At 34.8% G+C, this 24,358-nt stretch overlaps 3 protein-coding genes across 3 annotated transcripts; 2 read left to right on the forward strand and 1 right to left on the reverse strand.

Annotated features, from left to right (window-relative positions):
• Positions 1-4,782: 4,782 nt before the first annotated feature.
• On the forward strand, positions 4,783-10,064 carry LOC125061175 (spermine oxidase-like). The gene is made up of 8 exons (XM_047666411.1): positions 4,783-4,823; positions 6,805-6,986; positions 7,588-7,803; positions 8,089-8,305; positions 8,639-8,814; positions 8,981-9,251; positions 9,569-9,672; positions 9,788-10,064. The coding sequence occupies exons 2-8, from the start codon at positions 6,814-6,816 to the stop codon at positions 10,023-10,025; spliced, it is 1,395 nt and encodes a 464-aa protein (XP_047522367.1). The 5' UTR covers positions 4,783-4,823; positions 6,805-6,813; the 3' UTR covers positions 10,026-10,064.
• Positions 10,065-12,135: 2,071 nt separating this feature from the next.
• Positions 12,136-15,447, reverse strand: LOC125061169. The gene is made up of 2 exons (XM_047666404.1): positions 15,232-15,447; positions 12,136-14,895 (listed from the first exon to the last, which is right to left on the reverse strand). Exon 2 carries the CDS (start codon positions 14,884-14,886, stop codon positions 12,613-12,615), a length of 2,274 nt encoding a protein of 757 aa, XP_047522360.1. The 5' UTR covers positions 14,887-14,895; positions 15,232-15,447; the 3' UTR covers positions 12,136-12,612.
• Positions 15,448-17,755: 2,308 nt separating this feature from the next.
• LOC125061173 (spermine oxidase-like) lies at positions 17,756-23,940 on the forward strand. The gene is made up of 7 exons (XM_047666409.1): positions 17,756-18,851; positions 19,546-19,761; positions 20,013-20,229; positions 20,564-20,739; positions 22,026-22,296; positions 22,807-22,910; positions 23,701-23,940. The coding sequence occupies exons 1-7, from the start codon at positions 18,781-18,783 to the stop codon at positions 23,936-23,938; spliced, it is 1,293 nt and encodes a 430-aa protein (XP_047522365.1). The 5' UTR covers positions 17,756-18,780; the 3' UTR covers positions 23,939-23,940.
• Positions 23,941-24,358: the final 418 nt, after the last annotated feature.

Here is a 24,358-nt window from a genome sequence, read left to right on the forward strand (position 1 = left end):
TTAATAGTATGTTTTTAATAAGAGAATATTTTTTATTATTTATACGAAAATAAACTATGCATAATTATTTTTCTTTTTATTACACATAAGCTAGTGCCCGCGACTGCGGCTGCGCAGAATTAAAATAATATTTGTTCAAATGATATACAGACATTTTATCTATTTTTAATACCAAAAGCGATAAAAGTATCTATTTTCATTTAGGAATCAATCTATTACTACCAAATGTGCATTTGAAATAAATTATTAATAATTTACAGATTTATATATGTCACCGTAAAATTGTAAAAACCGTTAGATTGTAATCTATCTCGCGAGATTGTAAACTGTCGAAAGATTGTCAACTCAACATACTGCTTGCAATTTAACGTATTATTATTCGGTAGTTATATGAAATTGTTGGGAAGTAAAATTAATCTGTAATTGACCAAAGAAGTTTGAATGATAACTAAGTTAGTGTAGTACAATCTACCGAATACCGATAACCGATAACCGATGGATTACAATCTAACGGTTTTTACAATTTTACGTTAACATATATATTGAACAAATAAATAAAATAACAAAAATAAATAAATAAATTATTAATTTTTATGGTAGTTATGGTTCACTATTTATATTGGCTATAATGGCTTACATATGAAAGAAGATATACAACTGTTGCAGGCTTCTTTATAGGACTTTACATATGTGTACCTCTAGCGGTTTTGGCAGCGCACGCCAAAATAGCTTGCACATGGTATAACGCGTAGGAAATATCTGCGAACCTGGCTTAATGACGTCATACAAACTGGAGAGATAGCAAAAAAATTGAAGATGTAAAAATAAAAAATATTTTATTTGTGTACTTATTTTTATTGATACTCGTACCTACTTGAAATTTACAAATACTTATTATTTAGATTATTTAAAATTCAAATTATTTACAAATTTACAGAGAAACAATAAACACTAAAATGCGATTAAAGAATAATACACGTGCGTCGTTGGCAACGGTACTGGATAGGCGAAAACGGGGCGGGGTGCGGGGAAGCGCATTCCAGCGAGGTTCGCAGATATTTCCGACGGCTTGTAGATATTTTTCTACTTACTTGATATTTGGGATAATTCTAGGGAGAACATTCTGCATAAAAAATAGATTTTATTATTAATCGATTTTTTAATTCATTGCAAAATAAACACTCTTATTATTTTATTTTTCATGGTTTTATTAATTTAAAATAAACAATAGACATTATAAACACAAATTAACGTTTAAGAATAATCAAAATCGAAATTAACTTAATCTCGTTTTGATAGATTTTAGGTGAAATTAATTCTGAATGTACCTATGCCTTTTCAGTAGCACATTGCAGTTTTTTTTTTGTCTTTTTTATTGTATGTAATCTTGTGCTGCTGAATTTTTTTTTTTAATTATAGTTTTATATTCAAACTTGAGTTTTTGTAAAATTAACTGGTTTTATCATCCTTTCGATGCTTAACAAAAAAACATCAATGCATCGCGTATATCAATACACCTTGAAAGCATCGGATTCAATGTATCGCATTGTAAATATCGATGTACCTATATCGAATATCCCTAATAGTTTGCGGTCCGGGTTATAAAAGACCAGACATTATGTCGGGAGGTGGCAGATGAAAAATCGACTATGGTTAATTTTCAATTATAAAAATCGCGTACAAAAATCGATTATTTTAAAAATAAAAATCGCGTACAAAAATCGATATTTACTTTAAAAAAACGATTTTAATCGATTATTTTTTCAGATCCCTCTAATTCACACGATATCTTTATATATTGTAACCTATGTTTTAGTCTAATGCTAAAATATTATAAAGTTTCATTAAAATCCGATCAGTAGTTTTTACATGAAAAAGTGACAAACATATAACTATACCTACTTACAAACTTTCGCGTTTATAATATTATAAGGAGATTATTATAAACTATTCAAAATATGTAAAATGTTACCGGCTAGCCTGAATAGATTCCTTGTACTTGTAAATAACCATGGTAAGCAGGATCGTTTTACTAGTTTGGTGCATCATATAACTGACACAAGGTCAATGTCCAAAGGTAAATTTGAAATACCCATGGTGCAAAATTATTATGAAGATAGAACGTTGAAGAAGCGGATTCCATACTTGCTCAATAGTTTACCCGAGGACATAAGACGTGAGACTTCATTGGATAAATTTAGAGGTTTATTAAAAAACCATTTGTTAAATATGCTGTAACCTATAAGTAAATTAAGTGTATTAGTATTAGTTGTAGTAGCAGTGTTAGTAATTTAGTGATTTAGAAGTTATGTTTATTTAAGGCGAGACACCTGCAGTCAAACTGCGTAAGCAGTTTTGCGGGGCATGGTTTGATTTAAGGTGTAACTTTTTTGTGAATAAATATATTGAAAAAAAAAAAAAAACACAATAAATCTACGTTTATTAGTACGAAGTCACATATTTTTAATTAATTCTTGTGTGCGTCAGTCTGTATTTGACGCAATATATAATTTACCGAAGGTCAAATAACTCAAAATTTTGAACACGTGTTGTCTGCGTGGGACATTAAAAAATTAATCTCATAAATAACCATGACATTGCCAGAAGGATCGCGTGTCAAATTGGTTAAAAAATACTTCCATGGGTAGGTTTCACATAGTTGTGGTGAGCGGTAAAAACTGTTTTAATAATCGGGCAGTTGTGGAACGACGGACGTCGAGGTGATACGGGTGGAATTTCGTATTCTGCCTCGACGTCCAAGAGGACACCAAGCTTTTTAGGGTCAAATTCAGCCTTTCTTCCAAATGACCGCGTAACCGCACGTCATTCGATATGTCAACGCCCAGTATTCCGATGCTAGCTGAGGCTTTAAGGAGGGTTGTTTTGAAGAGTTAGCGATCTTCTCCGGCATGAATAAACTAAGACTAAGGGTGTAAGGCAATCAATTATCACCTACTGGTCTTGTTACGTCAATGTATCTGATAACCCTTGGTAGTATAGGATTAAAAATACTACCCTTTCGTTATAATCAAGTTTAAAAAATTATACTTAATAACAATTTATTTGCAAGAACATAGTCCAAAAAAATATTATGGTGGCATTATCTAAACTTCGAATATTTTGCCACACACGAGTGCGAATTTTCCTTACATAATTAGAAGTAGGTTTATTATTGTATTATAATAATACATTAACTAAGTTAATTATTAACATGTATATACATTATCAAATGAATATAAATTGTTACACTTAAATTATTTATAGAATAATACATTTTATCCAAAAGTAGTACAGTAAAAATGAACTTATCGTTTTTAACAACTCTACGAGTAGATAGTAAGAAGAATCTTTGAATGTTTTTGGTGAATTATTCAATTTCCAAGAAGTGTTTTTCTTATACAATTCCAGATTAATTTAGCATAATGAATTGAAATTTAAAATATTAGTCATAGATGACATCCTGTGAAATCGTGTTACAATTTGTGAAATTAACAACAAAAATATGCTGAAAGATAAAATTACCAATTTATTGTTGTACTTACATTATCTTTATATTGTTTTGAAAGTAACGAATTTACATATTGAGTAATGTTGTAATTAAAATTGTGACAATAAAGGAAAGTTTTAAGGTAATTTTAAGAATGGAGAACCTAATTAAATACCCAAAGAGTTTAAAAATATTATTTAAAATTTATGGATAATTATTATTTTCACATTTCGAAAATATACAAGTTTTGTGTTTTCTATTTCTAGTAATTTAGCATGAGCAGTGTTGGCCTAGTGACTTCCGCGTGCGACTCTCAACCCTGAGGTCGTAGATTCGGCTGTGCCAATTCGGACGACTCATTGGTCTAGTGGTTATTACCCCTGACTGCGAATCCCCATGAATTCGAACGAACCCGGGACCTATGTCGATGTCGATCCCCGGCTGAGACGAACATCGATGTGATGAGCATTTGGTGTTGTGCTTAGGTCTGGGGTGTTAAAATATGTATTTATATGTCTATCTATCTATAATATGTATGTTTATCCGTTGCCTAGTACCCATAACACAAGCTTCACCAGCTTAGCATGGGACTAGGTCAATTGGTGTGAATTGTCTTTAAAAAAAATGACTTTCTGTCTGCATCGGGAGGAAACCAGCATCTCAAATACATCTACAAATGCCAGATAGAAGGCTGATCACGTACTTGTGAAACGAATTCACTTCTGACGCCAGCCTTGCGATTCTGTAACTCACTTTTCAAACGCAAGGCAGGTCTCATATAGGGTATATGACACCTGCCTTGCGATTCTGTAGCGCCTGTGGATTATTTTTAAGCGTACCCAAAAAGGTCCCTGGCGGTCTTCCCGTAAACATCAAAGAACATGCTGTTAATTTAAAGTAATCTGGGCATTTCTGAACATTTAAAACACACATTTAAAAATTTAATTGAAAAAAAAATTAAGACAGTTTTATTGTATTTTCTCAAAGGAAAGGTTTACCTTAATAACCCTGGTATTTGACCAGAAATACTGTTGGCCATTCAAGCAATATCATCGTTGTGCTACATTCATCAGGAGGTACACCTGCGAAAATAGATACGTGGTGACGGTTTTTAGTTGGCAGAGGTTAGGGCTCTAGGCCCGGGCCTCCTGGGCCTTACGGCAAATCCGCCACTGCTAACACTACTCTATTATCTAAATTTAACTCCAATGTAATTACGAATTTAATTTACAGAAATGTATAAAATGGATTACAATACTATAACTTTGGAATATTCGTCTTTCTTTTGCGTCACGTGCAAGTGCTAAACGTTTCAAGAGTTTTAAAGGTGTTAAATGTAAAGAAAATATACTTTATTCAATTTATAGTTCTGAAATATTAGGCTAGGCGGCGGAAAATAATTTTTATTTTGAAGAATATTTGTTGATTTAAATCAGTTTTTTTTTAAACAAAACAAGATATATTTGAACGCTCTAATTTTAAGAAATTGCAGTTACAAAAACACTTCTGCTGGATAGTCGTATATATTCTTATGTCGAGAAAGGAAATTAATTAGTTTTTCAGTTTTTAGTTTGTATAATTCATATTTTTTTGTATTATTTTAGATTTTTTTATCATCGAACACTGGGCAAACGGCAGGAGGCTCACCTGATGTTAAGTAATATCGCCACCCATGGACACTGTCATTGCCAGAGGTCTCGCCAGTGCGTTACCGGCATTTTAAAAATTGGTACGCTCTTTTCTTGAAGGACCCTCAGTCGAATTGGTTTGGAAATCTTCAGTCGGGAGCTGGTTCCACATAGTAGTGGTGCGCAGCAAAAATTGCCTTGAAAAACGGTCAGTTGTGGAACGGCGGACGTCGAGGTGATACCGTGTGGAATTTAGTACTCTGCCTCGACATCCGATGATGAAACTCAGCTGCAGATTCAGATCCGAACAACTCCTCTGAACACTATCCATGGTAAATGCGGTAGAAGATGCAGAGTGGTAATCTTAATATGGGGTCACATTAAGATTAAGATTCAATAAGATTTGGTTATGCACTTCTTGCACTTTACCCATCATATTTCTCTTTTTTAGTTTCCTTTACTCTTATCTCTTCCAGGCAAGGTTGCCTGGAAGAGATAAGAGCATAGAGAGAAGAGATCCCTTGTTAGCGATAAGAAAGCCCTTTGAATCCGTTAAATTTTTATGTATTATTGCATTTTTTAATCCACCATAATTTAAATACGCGAAAAGATTTACCTGCGGATGCCCGTGTAGTTGAACAGGGAGATAAAACCTTGGTGTTTGAGTTTTCTACTCTTCACTTGCATCTCTATTTAAGTGTGTTTAGCGGTTCAAGTATTTCTTTGTTCCCATGTTGTGTTCATAACGGAGTGTAAATACAAATTTCGTCTTAAAAGGTAAGCACTTTTAAATTTAAATAATCTACCCAGTCACTTGAGACCAAACTTAAAAATTAAGTTCTGGTTAGACCTCTACTAGTAATAGGAAAATTTCCATCCTAATACGGAAATACCATTAAATACAAAAGTTAATCTAAAAACGTACCTGTTAAATTTGACGGAATTCTTCAATATTACGTCTTTCAAGTTTCAATATTACGTTGCAAAATTCTCAACTTTATCAAGGCTAGTTTGTGCGTCAGAACTTTAAAAAAATACATAGCACAAACAATATGAAAAGGCCAATTAAGCAAGGATTTACTTTCTTGTGATATGCTGAAATTCAAGTCAGCATTTCTTTCAAACTCGATTGTGACCGAATAACAGAACTATTACGTAAAATAATCGAGAACTGCCTTGCGATTCTGTAACTCACACAGCGGTTTTCGCATCGGCAGTCGCTCTCAAATCAGTCGTGAAGCAGTAATTTTATTAATTCTGATGAGGTGGGAGTTTGTAGTTTATTGTTTATCAGAATGTCAAATCATAAAATGACTGCTTCACGACTGATTTGAGAGCGACCGCCGATGCGAAAACCGCTGTGTGAGTTCGAAAAGTGAGTTACAGAATCGCAAAACTGTAGAACAATGCTTGTGATACCAGAACTCAAGTTAAACTGTTAGATGTATGCGATTCACACATTGTTCCATCATCGGTATTCGAGGCTGAGTACGAAACTGACTAATTTTTAAGGCACTTTATGCCACTCACCACCACTATGTGGAGTCAGCTGCCTGAATTAATTCGACATTATTCCTTCGAGATAAGAGCGTACCAATTCCTAAAAGATCGGCAACGCACTACTAACGCACTTGCTATGAAATATTCTTTCTGTGTACGTGTAAAAAATAAAATATTTTTCCTTGATAGATATCTTCAATGCATACATACGACGTCATAGTAATTGGTCTGGGGTGCGCCGGCGTCTCTGCTGCGAGTACATTGGCGAAAGCTGGGAAGAAAGTTCTAGCCCTCGAAGCCATGGACAGGATCGGTGGTCGAGTTCAGACTGTGCCATTTGGTGATGGCGTTGTTGAAGTTGGTGCAGAATGGTAATTTATGAGCCAATGTATTATTTCGAAATTATTTATCTCAAAAGAAAAATAAGGGACATTAATACATTTTTTTAAATTTCTGTTAGAGTTCTGGCTCATATATTACTTTATGTTCCTTGTTTTACGAAGTTTCAACTTGAACGGCTTTTGAAGTGGCACACGTTTTTAACTGAATGTTTGATATTTACACTTATACTAATTTCAACCTGTACTTTTCGGTTCGCTTTTGATAGGTTCCATCACAAATAACATTTGAAGCATAGAATTGTTATCTAAATTAAATAAAAATAAAATATTAATTAAAATTGTTCCAGTACCTCACCTATAAACCGGCTGATAAGTATATATTTAAATGTTTGATATAATATAATATACATTGAAATAAATAACTAAACTAAAATATATCATTAAAAGGAGTCCCTTTAGGCAAGGTTCCGAAGATACTGGCAGCGTTCCCCCTATAAAATAATAATTAATTAATTAATAAAAAGTAAATAATAATAATTAATTAATAATTAAGTAATTATTATAATATAATAAAGAAAGAAAGGGAAAATCGTTTTCCCAGATCCATGATCCTATCCATATGTGCTTTCAGGATCCATGGTACAGGCAACAGCAGCACCTACAGAACTGCTATGCAACACAACATTACAATTATACCCCAAGATCCCACCTTCAAGGGGTACCAATCCGATGGGACGGAGACTGATGATGATTTATTATTGAACGACCTCGTGAATTTTTGCTTTGTAATGGTTGGACAAAAACATAAAAAATTTGTTGGTGGCCTGGGAGAATTTATCACAAGCAGGTATATTGTAATACGTGGATTACACTGTCTATTTGTCTCAATAAGTGCAATGTTTTGTAGATATTATCTACTGCTTATATAATGCTTGTTTGCTATAGTAATATTAAAAAAAAAATTTTATCTTTACAAATATTATAGAGGTAAATGCTTTCATACTATAAGTAAGTAACTATTTCCAGATCGGGTGCCGAATTACTTTTGTTAGTACCTAATAAAGACGTTCTAATTGACAGACAGAGCGCTTTCCATACAAAAGCTGGTATCCTTATATTTTTCCCATTTCAGGTTACTACTTTACGTCAAATCAAAGTACCCTCATTTGATTAAAGATAAAGGTTTCCTACCAGAGTTTGTAAGGCTGATGAACTCGTATATAAGCGTCCACGAGGCTACAAATAACTGGAACGAGGTGAATGCTCAGAGTGAGTACGAGGATTTAAAGGGCCACCAACACATGAGTTGGCATAGATATGGGTACAAGACATTGTTTGAGCTGATGCTAGTAAGTTTATAGTATTTAGTATGTAAAAGGTTTCAAATATAAATCTCGTTTTTAATGTATAAATCACGGGGTATGTAACTCCGCATCCTCTCCTTTGTAATGGTGACTCCTCTTTCTAGAATGTACATTTAAATACTTACAAATTTAAGGTTAAATAATTAATAAAAAGGGACAGGTCAAAAGCGCCAATAACCGACGAGCATGTATGGTGAATGTGTCAAAGTGGATGAAGAGAGAGAAACATGTCAGAACTGTAGCAAGTGAAGATCTATGGTCTCTGCCTAACCCTACGGGAAAAAGGAGTTATTTAGTTTTAAAAAAATATTATTCCAGAATACATACAACAATGGACCGGGCTTACCAAACCTTGATATAAAACTGAACACGGAGGTGACGCAAATAATATGGCCAAAAGATGGCGCTGATGTAAGAGTCGTCTGCGCAGATGGCAGCACGTACACAGCCCGTCACGTTATTGTTACGGTCTCTTTAGGGGTTTTGAAAGAACGGTAAGATTGAAGTATAGCTAGGATAAATGTTATAGACCAAGGACACCTTTTCTTGCTCATCTGAAGTAACTGGGTAACAACTCCCAACTTTCTACCATATGGCTTCTATAGAATTTGTCAGACATAATTATTAGCTATTTACTGATATTGAACCAGTATATTTCAGATATGAAACATTATTTAAGCCGGGGTTGCCGCGGGAGAAAGTAGAAGCAATAGAGAAGACATCTATAGGTGCGGTTGGCAAAATAATTTTCAAATTTGACAAGACTTGGTGGCAAGGACAGGAAACATATTACGGTTTCTTGTGGAAGACTGAGGATATAGAAAAACTACCAAAGGAGGATTATTGGATGACGAAGATTTTTGGGGCGAGCAGGTCCAGGGCATCCACAAATACGTTATGTTTGTGGACTAGTGGGGAAGTGGGGAAATTGGTATGTATCTTTTCAATAATAATATAATTATCACATTCCTGTTTAGATCTGAAGATCTTCTGTTACAACCAATATTTCGCTGGGAGTTAAATTAGAACTTCTATGTTTAAAACAAATTAACCATTTTAGAGATAACAGTTGAAAACGTAGTTAATTTTAATTCTCTCCACGTTTAAGATTGAGAAAAAATCTTTAGAATAAATTATTAAAAGATTACAATCTTAATATAACTTATTCTTTACTTTATACTTCTAAAGAAACAAAATAAAACAAATGTTTTACCTAATTAAGTTTAAAAATTGTTCCTTATAACCCAGTTAGAAGTAATGCCAGAGGACATTGTGAAGCAAAAGTGCATGGAGCTTTTGCGAAAATTCCTGGGAAAATCTTATGATATACCGGAGCCAACTGGGATGATCAGGTACGTTTAAATGCAAAATGTGTTGCCAAAATAAATGGATCTTTCGGACAACTGCTGCAAATTAAATATATCTTATATTTCAACAATCTACAATTAAGAAAAACGAACTTTTCAGATCCACCTGGTTCTCAAATCCCTTCACCCGCGGTAGCTATTCCTATGACAATCTTCAGACGACACAAAACGCGAATAATCGAAGATTTCTAGCGGAGCCATTACGCGATACACTCGGAGTCCCTCGTCTTTTGTTCGCGGGAGAGGCCACAGATTCTCTTCACTTCTCAACAGTGCACGGCGCTGTCGATTCAGGGTACAGAGAAGCCATGAGACTTATAAAAAATAGTAAATTGTAATAATAAGAAAGATATATTAAAGAGATTTTTAAATAATAATAATTTATTTATTTTCTCCCATATAACATTTACAACAAACAATAAGAATACAGTTGAGAAGGTATTGGGAGACACCAAACTAGGTAAGAACCTGTAATATGGATAACCAAGCTTCCATTCCACAGCAAAGTCATATTGAGTGGTTACAAAAAGTACATACATATATGGGTAGGCAAATAAATTTAACGTTTTAAATAAAGAAAGAAAAACAAAACAGTCTAGTTGACTTATTTACTTAGATTAGAATGTAGTACAAATAAAGCTGTATGGGCGTATGCGAGGGTGTGTGTATGTGTGTGTGTGTACTATGTGTGTACTGTGTGTGTATGTGTATGTGTGTACTGTGTGTGTATGTGTGAGTGTGTGTGTATGTGAGTTTTGTGTATGCGTAGGTGAGTGTGTGTGTATGTGTGATAGAAGAGTCCGAGTTATTCCCAAGTCAATTCCCTGGTTCCAAACTGGTTTGAATGATGGTTCGCGTCGGCAGTAGCTCTATTTCTATGGCCTAGTCCTAGGCCTAAGTCGGGAATCGACGGCAACGCCATGACAGCGCCTTGTTAATGCTGATTTTATAACTAATAAATTGTCATGGAATGAAATGGCCTGGCTAGTTATGTCGTTAACCGCTGATTAATTGATGTTTCATATGCGTCACGAAGTCTTCGTCAGAAAGCTTCAACCAGAAATTCATAAGACTCCGCAAAACAGTACAATAAAAAATAAAAAAATAAAAAATTCATAACAATATTTTATATGCGATGAAATGTAGACAATTTTAAAAGAAGAAGGAAAAGTTATATAAAATTCGAAAATTAATTAGCTACTAGTTTTTATTGTACATTAATTCCAAGGCTACGTTTTTCAACAATTTCTTAATCTAAATGCGGTCTATATAACGCAAAATAGTCATTATTTTGGTTTATACGTACGAAATTCGTTTAGTACAAATCGTATTGTAACATTTTTAAACATTTACATTCTTTATAAAATGCTTTCCATAGATTTGGTGCAAGTATAAGGTCTCCAAAACGAAGTCGCGTTTCGTTTGTAAACAACAGCCCTGCGATTCTGTAACTCACACATCGGTTTTCGCATCGGCGGTCGCTCTCAAATCAGTCGTGAAGCAGTCATTTTATGATTTGGCATTCTGATAAACAATAAACTACAAGGTCCCACCTTTTCAAAAAAAGAAAAGTGAGAATCGCAAGGCTGTAGCTGTCAGAGACACGCGACAAGATCTGTATTATCGTTTAACATCACAATGCTTTAATAATTACATAATTATATTGTTAATGTTAATAGATAAAGGCGTATATTATTTTTTTTTATTTCATGGTGGTCGCAGTGGCAAAACAGTGTGTTCTAGTGGTTTGACCTCATGATATTCAAAGTCTGTATTCAATATTTTTTTAAACTTGTACTGTGAGTTCTACGAGTATATGGGGTTATAGCGTCACTGGATTTAATGTAAAAAAAAAAGTTTTTCATAAAATCGATAGTATATTATACTGATAAATTTAATATGCTATAATTTTATCAGGAAAATCCTTAGTTTTAGTTTTTATTATGAAATTAAACAAATCAGTCCCAAGTATTTTGGCATTAATGTTAATTATAATATTTTATCTTATAATCACAATCACAAGTTTTTTTGTAAGTTTAAAGATTATTTATTTAATTCCAAACTGTTACTTCTTGCATTTTAATAATATTAATCTAATCACTCTAAATATTTGTATATTAATAGCTAATAATAACAAATGACTGTATAAATGGGTAACAAACTAATATTTTGTATTTAATATAAATTTTGAAAGAGGTCATATAATTATTAATAATAAAACAATAATCACAGTTGAGGGACTAAGTTACCTGCGCGAAATTTGACAGTGACCCATATACTATTCATTAGTCACACAATGCGTGTTGTAACATCGATGCGACCTACCAGCATATTTGTAAAAAATATTGTACATATTCTTAGCAACTAATATTTTTATTTTACATAGCTTATTTTTAAATAGTTTCAAAACGATGTGGGTCATAAACAAATCCGGTATGAAAAAAATAAAAAAATAAAAAGTAGTTTTTTTTTTGTTTTAATCAGCATTTATTAAGAAAAAAGATAAAATAATCATGGGAAAAATATTATCAGAGATCGAAGCCTTAATTTGTACTAATAACTAGATATTTTAATTATTAACTATCCACAGAATAGACAACAAAATCAACAGAAAAGATAAAATGTGTATTTTGGCTACGTATAACTAAACTAAAAATGATATTTTTCTTAGAATCATTATAATCTGGTTGTATTATACTACTTCAATTTAAAATGAGATAAAAAAATAAACTCTAGTTTAAAAAAAAAAATATTATTTTATGTCCACAGAAGAGATTTCTTTTCGGTCGACTCTTAATTAAATATTACTATCAATCAACTATAGCTGAGCTCTACAAATAAAGTGAGAAAATAGATCATAAAACAAAAGATGACGAAACTATAGCGTGTTACAAACGTCATCGCTTATAGTATCCTAGAACTACGCTAGAATATAGGTTCGTCATCTTCGCTGTCAGAGAAGGGATTGAAAACTAGTCTTTTAGCCTGCTGAGGTTGTATAATCAAGTCGTCTTCATCGCTGCCGTCTGTGCGTAATGGATGAATACGTTGTAGAGGAAAAATTACATCTGAATCATCAGAGTCTGATAGGAACCTCGATCTCTTATAGGGACGTGAGATGTGAGGGGGATCCTGAGAAACTGTTTCTTCTTCAGGTGTAACCAGATTTGATCTATAAGTAACTGTAGAAGCATTGGCTGTGTCTACACTTCTCGGAGATATATTTCTTGCGTCAGCTAAACTCACGGGACTATGTGATCGCGTATCAGCGACTGGAACCTTTATCTGACCCATTTCAAAATGTGGACAAACTGCATTTGTAGCACAAGACAGACAACTAAGCCTCCTTACATGTAAAATATTTGGTTCGCTTCGATTCCAAGAAAGTTGGTGAATCTTAAATGTCCCTTTATAAGCATTCATTTTATTTTTGGCGACCATTTCTTGAATATCTTGCACATTTGGATCTCCTATTCCGTAAATCTCTATACCTTTACAATTTTCTTTTAAACATAACATAAGAGAACCATAATCAGGGACGTCTTTACCCATTGCGACTGAATTGTCACATAGCCTTTTGATGCAACCACCCACTCCGTCAGGGGCACCTTTGCCATGACCTTTCTCACTGTAGTGCCATATAATATTGTTGACATCATTTAAATCTTGGCTTATGAAGTTTACAATTAAAAAGAACATAGATTTGTTTCGGTACTGCGTTGTTGGACCGTCACTTAATATGTGTAATTCTGTTAAGTTCGGACTAATTTCTTTGATTCTCTGTAAGATTGGTTTAAGGTGAGCACAGATCATCACAGGATCATGACGCAAATTTTCTGAGATAGAGCACATAGACGTAGTTTGAAAACCATTATTAGGTGATTCAGCATTGCTATAGTAAACGCAAGTATGAAGAGACAATTGAGGCTTAGAGCCACCAAAATGAGCGGACTGAACCTCAGCGCTGTATTTACAATGATAATTTTCTGAGAAATCTATATGCAATAAGCCTTCAGCAGAACTTAATTGTTGTTTAACTGTTTGGATTGATCTTATTTGATGAATCATATTTGCTACATGTTGCATGAATAACGGTAAATTAGAATGTAATAACTTCACTAGAGAGCCTTTCATAGTTTTAACAGTTTCTTTCAAACATTTCTTGTATTTTTTGTGTTCGCCTTTGACAATAACATCTACATTTTTAGTGACCCATCTATCATAAGTAATGTAATCGTTTTCATTAAAATTATTAATCACAAGTTTCTTATTTCGGCAGCTCTGACACTCTCTCTCTAAACATTTAGGATTCAGTGTATTATTACAGCACAGTACCTTAACAGCATCAGAAGCAGATCGGTAAGAGACAACTTTCGCCTTTTGAAGTGATCGAATGATTTGATCATTATTTTCATGCAAAGTACAAAGACACGTGTTTCTTGCTGATGTTTTCGGAAACAATACCCAAAAAGGACGATATCTACGAAAAGTCTGGTATGAAATCTTAATCCCTGTTTTGCTTTGGAATATCACATGTAAGTTTAAGAGTGTGTCATTCAGTAAACGAATTTGCCGCTTGCTTTTCTTCCGGGTTATTGTCTCATTTTTCCCTGATGTTAATCTACTGTATTCATCTTGTATTAAATAATCATACACAGCTTTTCTGACGTTTGTTCTCAAGGCTTTATTTTTAGGACTAGCCACATTCGACGCTTTCTGCTTTCTTTCTTCTAGCCTCCGTATTCGCATTCTATATTTTTTTATTTGTTTTGCCATATGTAATACCTTTTTCTTTAGAGTCTCATTTTCAATTTTTTTTTCTCTTTTGTTCCGAGCAGCTACTGCACGTCCGACTTCAATTCGGGAGAATGATGAAGATGGACTTGGTGGTGGAGTATTTTCTTGTATGAGAGCGCTGGTAGCTTTTCGCATCTTTAGTAATTGTCGTCGTTTCTTTGATTTTTCACGCCACATTTTTCTTATTTCTCGCTGTTTTCTGGGTGTATAATCATCGATAGTTTTGATTTCTCCTCTGTCCTTTTTCATATGGTACCTTTCCCTATCTTTTTTGCGTATCTCTTCAACAGCAGCTTCAGTTAATTTTGCCCGCGCTCGGCGCATACTTAATTTTTTTTGTACACGACGTCTTATCTTTTTTACTTCAGCAGTCAGATGTCTATTTCTATTTGTTCTAGGCATCTTGATTTGCTGAAACAATGACAATAAACCACATACACACCAGGCTAAGTATTAAACAAGCATAATGGGTTAATGCAACATAATATTGGCAAAAAGCATACTAAGTTTCAATAAGAGTCACTCTTGTGGACACAGACTTTTCTGTGGCAGAGTCCACAGAAAAGACTATGTCCACAAGAGTGACTCTCCACAGAAAAGTTTGTCCACGGAAGGGTAAACCAATCAAAACAAGCGGTATAACACGTGGCATTTATAGGTTAGCTCGTAACGCACCTTGTTTTTGTAAATGGACGCCAATAACAATAGCTATAAATAGATTTACGTATATTTCAATAAAACACTTACCGTACCATAGAAGTCACAGAAAAGTCGCAACCATCTTTGACATTAAAGTAAAACAATTACTAATAGGCGAGATTTGTATTTTAAATAACGGAGCGCTTGCATACACTGCATGGACTAAGCTATACTTGAACTGACAGATTGAAATGTTGCCAGTTAAAATAAATATTCTACGGTTGCGTTCCAATTATCGACTCTTCATAATCAATTTATTTGGACCACGGAAGGAGGCGGCGGTACCGATAACAATTTGTTTATGTATCGAAGGAATTTTGGTTTAAATATTATTTATAGTGGAATACTATATTTCGATTATATGAATAACAGATAAAATAGGCGATGTATTTCAAATTTTAAATTATTATATTTTAATTTTGTTCATGAAGTTCGAAACCTAGGCTGGAAACGATCCACGGAAAGGTACCAAAAGGCTGTTTTTATTTTAATATTTTTAAAAGTAATAATACGAATATAAAAATTTCCATGCGCGTCAGTTATATGTACTTATAGTAAATAATGGAAGGTAATAATATGACTGGTTTACATTGTTTTAGTTAATTTTGAGACAACGCACACATTTTTTAAATGTTCTGTTTATGACCCATGTACATTACTAATAAAGTATCTTTGAACCCGGGTTTATATGTTCAGTTGTTAAACATACAATCCGGTAGACCAACGTGTTTTAATTACTATCAGTATTTTTAATTGCAGCTAGAAACACTACCAGAAGACATCGTGAAGCGAAAATGCATAGAGCTATTTAGAAAATTCTTGAGAAAATCTTTGATTTTTCTAAATCAACAAATGTCTGCTGTAATCTGTCAGAAGTGTATCCTCCTCGAATCATATATAATACAAAAAAAGAGTCAAAAAGCTTTCAAAACTAAATTTACCTATATACTATAGTATTATACATTTACGAATGATCGCCTTTGTACAAAATACAGTTTTTTTAGGAGCCTGCATATCGGCTCGAGATACCTTTAAAAAACATACTTAAAACATTTATTCATCCGTATTCATTCATTAGCCTTTATTGCTGACACCCAGTACAATTTAATACCAATTATTTAAGTTACATAAAAAAAAAACATCTAATACATAAATAAAACTTAATCTAATACGTCACTTGACCCGTTTTAGGTAGTCAGCGTGTCCTGTGACACGTAGGCCTCTTCCAGCTGTTTCCATTATTTTCTGATGTTAGCTCTTCTTCTCCAAGTTGTGCCTCCTATTATGTTTATATCGTCTGCCCATCTCTTGCTCGGTCTTCCTCTTTTCCTTTTTCCATCACTTGGTTGCCATTCTGTAATTATTTTTGTCCATTTCAACCTGCTATCTCTCGTCATGTGCCCAGTCCATTCATCCATATAAAAATATATTATTATTTATCGTTATACACAAGAACTCGATACATGTTACATACATTTTAATCGAAATTGGCTTTTTTTTTACTTAAAAATTTAAATTACTTGTTTCAAGGTGTCATGTGTGTCAATGATGTAATGGTTTTCAAATATTTTATAAAACAAAAAACTTGGCGATTAAAAAGAGTGGCGGAGTTTTTGCCAGATTCTCGTCCGTTCTACGCCTTTGATTTGAAAGCAGAAAATGTAAATTTAGAATATTCCCGATAAGAAGAAATCTTTTTTGATTTTTCAGGTCTACCTGGTAAACGAACCTCAAACCTTCACCTCACCCGTAGTAGTTATTCCTATGACAATCACCATGAACCACAACGTGATACGCTCGGACTGCCTCTCGCTTTGTCCGCGGGAGAGGCCACAGACCGCATGGAACTGTTGACTCGGGGTGGGAGGCTATGAGACTTATCGAGTAGTTCTGTACGGTTGTGAAGCTTGGACAACAAAAGAAGATACCCGCCGGCACCTAGAAGCATTTGAGATATGGTGTTATCGTCCGTTACTTCGTATAGGCTGGATCCAGAACGTCTCTTAACGTGAAAGAGTTAAGAAAGTTCTTAATGTCGAAAAAACTTTTGCAGGATATAAAACAAAAGAAAGTTGTGTACATGGGCCACGTGATGCGCCATGCTACCACCTCCTTCAGTTTATTATAATGGGTAAAGTACAGGGTAAACAGCGTGTTGGAAGAAGAAAATCATTGCGGGTATTGCGACTGGAGAAGAGTTGCTGCGTGACATGACAAGACATGCTTCACGGAACTAACGGCCAACCCCCAGTAATGGAGAAGCACCAAAAAATGGAGATGATTGCAATGAAAGATTCCATTCGATATTGGTATCTCACGATTTGACTTGAGTTCAGCCCTGCGATTCTGTAACTCACTTTTCGAACTCACTCAGCGGTTTTCGCATCGGCGGTCGCTCTCAAATCAGTCGTGAAGCAGTCATTTTATGATTTGGCATTTTGAAAAGGTGGAAGCTTGTAGTTTATTGTTTATCAGAATGCCAAATCATAAAATGACTGCTTCACGCCTGATTTCTGAGCGATCGCCGATGCGAAAACCGCTGCGTGAGTTCGAAAAGTGAGTTACAGAATCGCAGGGCTGGATACGTATTTCTTGATTATTATGAATAATTGTTCTGTTATAATTTAGCCACAGACGAGTTAAAAACAATTGAAATTGACTCGCTTTTTAGCAGCCTAAAAAACATAAATCTTGCCTAAAACTATTAGCATATAATCGATGAAAGAAGTCAAGTAAGAAAAACTAAACAACTTTAATTATTTTTTATTAATAGATGTATCACGAGATTTTTTATTTCTGATGCAAATACCTCTAAAATATATAAAAAAGTAATTGTTCAATTTGATGAAATTCTTCATATTACGTTGTAAAATTCTAAAATTTATTAAAAAAGCCTAGTTTGTGCGTCAGTACAAAAAACACCAGCTAATCATATATTAATACAAAATATTAGAAAAGCTCTTTTATTTTTCTTTCTTGACTAAAGAACTGAAGGAATATTTAAGCAAGGTTTAAGTTTTTGATGATATGCTGAAATTCAAGTCAACATTTCTTCTAACTCGATTGTGACCGAATAACAGAACTATTACTTATAATAATCAAGAACTGTATAACTCTGCTTGTGATACCAGAACTCAAGCTCAACTGTTAGATGCGTGAGATTCACACATTGTTTCATCATCGGTCTTCGAGGCAGAATACGAAACTGACTGATTTTTAAGGCACTTTTTGCTGCCCGAATCATTTCGACATTATTGCTTCAAGAAAAGAGCGTACCAATTCCTAAAAGATCAGCAACGCACTTGTTTTTAAATATTATTTCTGTGTATGATGAGGAAAAAGTATGTGTCAGATATATAAGTCTGGTAACCTAAACGCTAATTAAAAACTCTTAGGGAAATTTTTATTCTGAGGGCAAGAGGCATGTAGGACTGTAAGATTTAAAGTTTGAATTTAAAGTAAAAAATATATGTTTTTCCTTGACAGATATCTTCAATACATACATACGACGTCATAGTAGTTGGTCTGGGATGCGCCGGCGTCTCTGCCGCAAGTACATTGGCGAAAGCTGGGAAGAAAGTTCTAGCCCTCGAAGCCATGGACAGGATTGGTGGTCGAGTTCGGACTGTGCCCTTTGGTGATGGCGTTGTTGAAGTTGGTGCTGAATGGTAATTTATACGAGCCAATGTATTATTTTGAAATCATTTATCTTAAAAGAAAAAAAGGACAATAATATATTTTTTAACGCCTTCAAATGTCCCTATGTATGCCAAAGTTGTCGTCAATGATATGGTTCTGGCTCATGGGTCTTTATATATTACTTTATGTTCCTTGTTTTACGAAGTTTCAACTTGAACTGCTTTTGAAGGGTCAGATATTTTTATTTGAATTTATTAGGAGATTAATGTACTTACTTCAACCTGTATGTTTCACCTTTGAAGCATAAAATAGTTATCTAAATTAAATTAAATAAAAATAAAAATAAAATATTAAATACGTCCAATATATTTTAAAGGTCAAAATACATTTTTCACAATTTGTAACAGTTTCATAGCAGATATTACAAACTATTTATCATTGCTTCGTCAATTTGTTACACAAACATAAAATGCTGCAAATTAGAAATACAAAAGCTTAGAGCAAGTAACAACATGTGGAGAATTGGATTATATAAACAAAATTAATGGCGCTACCCCGTTTCAATTGTGTAACACTAGGGTGTAATATTTCTGCTGAATCTCCTTAATTATTAGTTGGCTTTGAGTCCGAATACCTCACCTAGAAACCCGCTTTAAAGTGTGAATGTAGAAATAATTGTTTCGTCAGACGATTTTCCCAGATCCATGTGAAAGGTGCTTTCAGGATCCATGGCATAGGCAACAGCAGCACCTACAGAACTGCTATGCAACACAACATTACCATTTTACCCCAAGATCCCACCTTCAAGGTGTACCAATCCGATGGGACGGAGACTGATGATGAATTATTATTGAACGACCTCGTGAATTTTTGCTTTGTATTGGTTGGACAAAAACATACAAATTTTATTGGTGGCATGGGAGAATTTATTACAAGCAGGTATTTTGTAAAACGTTAATTACACAGTCTATATGTCTCAATCAGTTGAATAGTTTGTCTAGTTACTTACTTGAAAAGTGATATTGTTTTATCTAAACTAATATTATAATGGTGTAAATGCTTTCGTACACCACTAGCACCTATTTCCAGATCGTGTGCCGAAATACTTTTGTTCAATTTAAAGACGTTCTGATAATAGTCAGAGCGCTTTCTATACACAAGCTGGTATCCTTATATTTTCCCCATTTCAGGTTACTGCCTTATGTCAAATCAAAGTATCCTTATCTGATTAAAGACACAGGTTTCTTACCAGAGTTTATAGGTCTAATGAACTCGTATATAAGCGTCCACGAGGCTACAAATGACTGGAACGAGGTCAATGTTCAGAGTGAGTACGAGGATTTAAAAGGCCACCAACACATGAGTTGGCATAGATATGGCTACAAGACATTGTTTGAGCTGATGCTGGTAAGCTAATAGTATTTAGTATGTAAAAGGTTTCAAATATAAATCTCGTTTTTAATTTATAAACCACGGGATATGTAACTCCGCATCCTCTCCTTTGTTATGGTGAATCCTCTTTCTAGAATGTTCATCAGTATAACATACAAATTTAAGGTTAAATAATTAATAAAAAGGGACAGGTCGAAAGCACCCATAACCGACGAACATGTATGGTGAATGTGTGAAAGTGGATGAAGGGAGAGAAACATGTCAGAACTGTAGCAAGTGAAGATTCGTGGTCACTGCCTACCCCTACGGGAAAAAGGAGTTATTTAGTATTAAAAAATAATTATTCCAGAATACATACAACAACGGACCGGGTCTACCAAACCTTGACATAAAACTGAACACGGAGGTGACGCAAATAATACGGCCAGAAGATGGCGCTGATGTAAGAGTCGTCTGCGTAGATGGCAGCACGTACACAGCCCGTCACGTTATTGTTACGGTCTCTTTAGGGGTTTTGAAAGAACGGTAAGATTGAAACGGCTACATAGAATAAAATTTTCGGAGGATGTTCGAAGTTCTCCCTGCAGCTTTGATACGGCAGCTAATCTCCAGTCACATAAAATGGTTGGATTGCACTCCATTCCATAAATCTTACAGCCCGAGGACGCGTTTTCTTGCTTATCTGAAGCACTGGGTAACAACTCCCAATAGCTAGGGAGCTGGTGAGCAATTAAGTATTTAAGCATATTTCGTATTGATAGGAATCTCTCGCTCGCTACTCGAAAAAACAAGCTCGGTAAAATTTTTCTTAATGAACGTACAAAACGTACGCTGCGTGTAATTCAAATGGTCTGCTTTCGAAATATCAGTGGCCTGGGTATCTGCCTCATTTATGTTTTTTTTTAAATAAGAAACAACATTATCGGACGTCAAGGCAATACCATCCGTATCACCTCGACGTCCGTCGTTCCACAACCGAGCGTTTTCTAAGGCAGTTTTTGCCGCGCACCACCACTATGTGGAACCAGCTGCCCACTGAAGTATTTCAAAACCAATTCGACTTAGGATCCTGCGAGAAAAGAGCGTACCAATTCTTGAAAGGCCGGCAATGACCTTGCGAGCCTTCTGGCAGTGTGAGTGTCCATGGGCGGCGGTATCACTTAACTTCAAATGAGCCTCCTTCCCGTTTGCCTCCTATTACATAGAAGAAAAACACAGTCAAAGAAGCAGCCACGAGCAAATGATATATCATATAGTACATATACCTGTTTTTTTATAACATTTTTAAGGGGCTGTCAATTGACAACGCAGCGCTGTCCTTAATGTTACTTATCGTATAATTTTTGCTCTTAAAAAGTCTGCAACATGACCAAACCATATAGATATTTAGCTCGCCAGCTCCCTAGCTACAACTTCCTAACATAAGGCTTTTATAGAATTACTAGCTGATCCGGCAAACGTCGTTTTGCCATGTATATCATTTATAATAAAAAATGGGGGTTGATCGTAGAGGGGTGAAAATTAGGGGTTGTATGTACTTTTTAATGCTGTATCATAAAAAATAAAAATATTTTTTTTTATCTAAAAATTAAAAAAAAAATTGGGGTGGACTACCCTTAACATTTAGGGGGATGAAAAATAGATGTTGTCCGATTCTCAGTTATACCCAATATGCACAAAAAAATTCACGAGAATCGGTCAAGCCGTTTCGGAGGAGTTTAACCACAAACACCGCGACACGAGAATTTTATATATTAGATTTGTTAGACATGATAGCTATTTTCTGATAATGAATGAGTACACCATTTCAGATATAATACATTATTTAATCCGGGGTTGCCGTTGGGAAAAATAGAAGCCATAGAGAAGACATCGATAGGTACGGCTGGCAAAATAATTTTGAAATTTGACAAGGCTTGGTGGCACGGACAGGACGCATATTACGGTTTCATGTGGAAGCTTGAGGATAAAGTAAAACTACGAATTGAGGATTATTGGATGACGAAGATTTTTGGGGCGGGCAGGCCCAGGGGATCCACAAATACGTTATCTTTTTGGACTAGTGGGGAAGTGGGGAAATTGGTATTTATCTTTTCAATAATAATATAAATATTATTCCTGTTTAGCTAAGTATTAATATATGAAGATCACCAATTATTACAACCAACAATTTGACGGCTCATTGGTGACAGTTCATGCGAATCCATGGGTCCCGGGTTCGATCCCCGGCTGAGACAAACATCGATGTGATGAGCATTAGGTGTTGTGCTTAGGTCTTGGGTATTTCAAATATGTATTTATATGTCTATCTATCTATAATATGTATGTATATCCGTTGCCTAGTACCCATAACACAAGCTTCACCAGCTTAGCATGGGACTAGATCATCGTTTTAAAACAAATCAACCATTTTGGAGATAACAGTTGGACATTGAAACATTTGTCGCCTCGTTAAATTTAGAATGATTATCAAAAGTCTTTATTCAATAACTAATTTAAAATGGCAATACCCTAATTCTTAACCTAAAACTACTAAAGAAACAAAAAAAATCGTTTTTAAATAACTTTAAAAATATATTTCTTATAATCCAGTTAGAAGTACTGCCAGAGGACATTGTGAAGCAAAAGTGCATGGAGCTTTTGCGAAAATTCATGGGAAAATTGTATGATATTCCGGAGCCGACAGGAATTATAAGGTACGTTTAAATGCAAAATGTATCGCCAAAATGAATGGACCTTTCGGACAACAGCCCTGCGATTCTGTAACTCACTTCTCGAACTCACACAGTGATTTATTTAAACAATGGTTAGCGTGTAGTATTAACACAAAAAAATATTTAATTTGGAGCAGCCCTGCGATTCTGTAACTCACTTCTCGAACTCACACAGCGGTTTTCGCATCGGTTATCGCTCTCAAATCAGTCGTGAAGCAGTCATTTTATGATTTGGCACTCTGAAAAGGTGGGAGCTTGTAGTTTATTGTTTATCAGAATGCCAAATCATAAAATGACTGCTTCACGACTGATTTGAGAGAGACCGCCGATGCGAAAACCGCTGTGTGAGTTCGAGAAGTGAGTTACAGAATCGCAGGGCTGCTCCAAATTAAATATTTTTTTGTGTTAATACTACACGTTAACCATTGTTTAAATAAATCAGTGGCGCTACAACCTCTTTAGGTCTGGGCCTCAGATTTCTGAATGTTTCATGATCATTTTTAAATCTAATAGGCAAGTAGGTGATCAACCTCCAGTGCCTGACACACGCCGTCGACTTTTTGGGTCTAAGACATGTCGGTTTCCTCACGATGTTTTCCTTCACCGTTCGAGCAAATGTTAAATGCGCACATAGAAAGAAAGTCCATTGGTGCACAACTGGGGATCGAACCTACGACCTCAGGCATGAGAGTCACACGCTGAAGCGTGTTCAACACTGCTCAACCATTGTTTAGTAGCGTTTATATTCTACAATTTATAAATTCCTTTACAGATCCTCCTGGTTCTCAAACCCCTTCACCCGTGGTAGTTATTCTTATGACAATCGTCTGACGACACAGAACGCGAACGACCGAAGATTGCTCGCGGAGCCATTGCGCGACTCACTCGGAGTACCTCGCGTTTTGTTCGCGGGAGAGGCCACAGATTCTCATCACTTCTCAACCGCGCATGGCGCTGTCGATTCAGGGCACAGAGAAGCAATGAGACTTATAAACAATAGTAAATTGTAATAATAAAATATATAATATATATATATTCATGAGTTTTTCTTTAAATAATACCCGTCTTTGACTTTTGACTATTTCGGTAGCTTAGTCCAAAAAGGTGTTAACGACGGCGACTTATCGATACGTACGCGCAATAATAAATTTGTGTTGGCTTAGAGTTGAACTCGCAATGTTGCTTCAAAACACGAAAATATAATTACTTATCACGACTAACTTGCCTCAGTTCTGCGCTGGAGTACTTTTGTGAGGAAATTCAGTAGATGTGTATAAAGTTTTTATTACTCAGATTTTTTTTAAAACTTTTATAGGCTATGCCTCTTAAAAGCTTTTAGGTAGTTTAGGTGTTTTATTAAGGTCTAACCTTTTTTTACGGACTCGGTATTTTGACAGTACTAAGTTAATATATCCTTGAAGCTGTTATGA

The sequence above is a fragment of the Pieris napi genome, chromosome 23 (assembly GCF_905475465.1).
Source record: "Pieris napi chromosome 23, ilPieNapi1.2, whole genome shotgun sequence".
NCBI lineage: Eukaryota > Metazoa > Arthropoda > Insecta > Lepidoptera > Pieridae > Pieris > Pieris napi.

Coding starts and splice junctions, on each gene's coding strand:
- LOC125061175 (XM_047666411.1), top strand. CDS start 6,814: ATGCATACATACGACGTCATAGTAATTGGTCTGGGGTGCGCCGGCGTC. Junction 7,804..8,088: donor GGAGAATTTATCACAAGCAG/GTATATTGTAAT, acceptor TTCCCATTTCAG/GTTACTACTTTACGTCAAAT. Junction 8,815..8,980: donor TTAGGGGTTTTGAAAGAACG/GTAAGATTGAAG, acceptor AGTATATTTCAG/ATATGAAACATTATTTAAGC.
- LOC125061169 (XM_047666404.1), bottom strand. CDS start 14,886: ATGCCTAGAACAAATAGAAATAGACATCTGACTGCTGAAGTAAAAAAG.
- LOC125061173 (XM_047666409.1), top strand. CDS start 18,781: ATGGACAGGATTGGTGGTCGAGTTCGGACTGTGCCCTTTGGTGATGGC. Junction 20,740..22,025: donor TTAGGGGTTTTGAAAGAACG/GTAAGATTGAAA, acceptor ACACCATTTCAG/ATATAATACATTATTTAATC. Junction 22,911..23,700: donor GAGCCGACAGGAATTATAAG/GTACGTTTAAAT, acceptor ATTCCTTTACAG/ATCCTCCTGGTTCTCAAACC.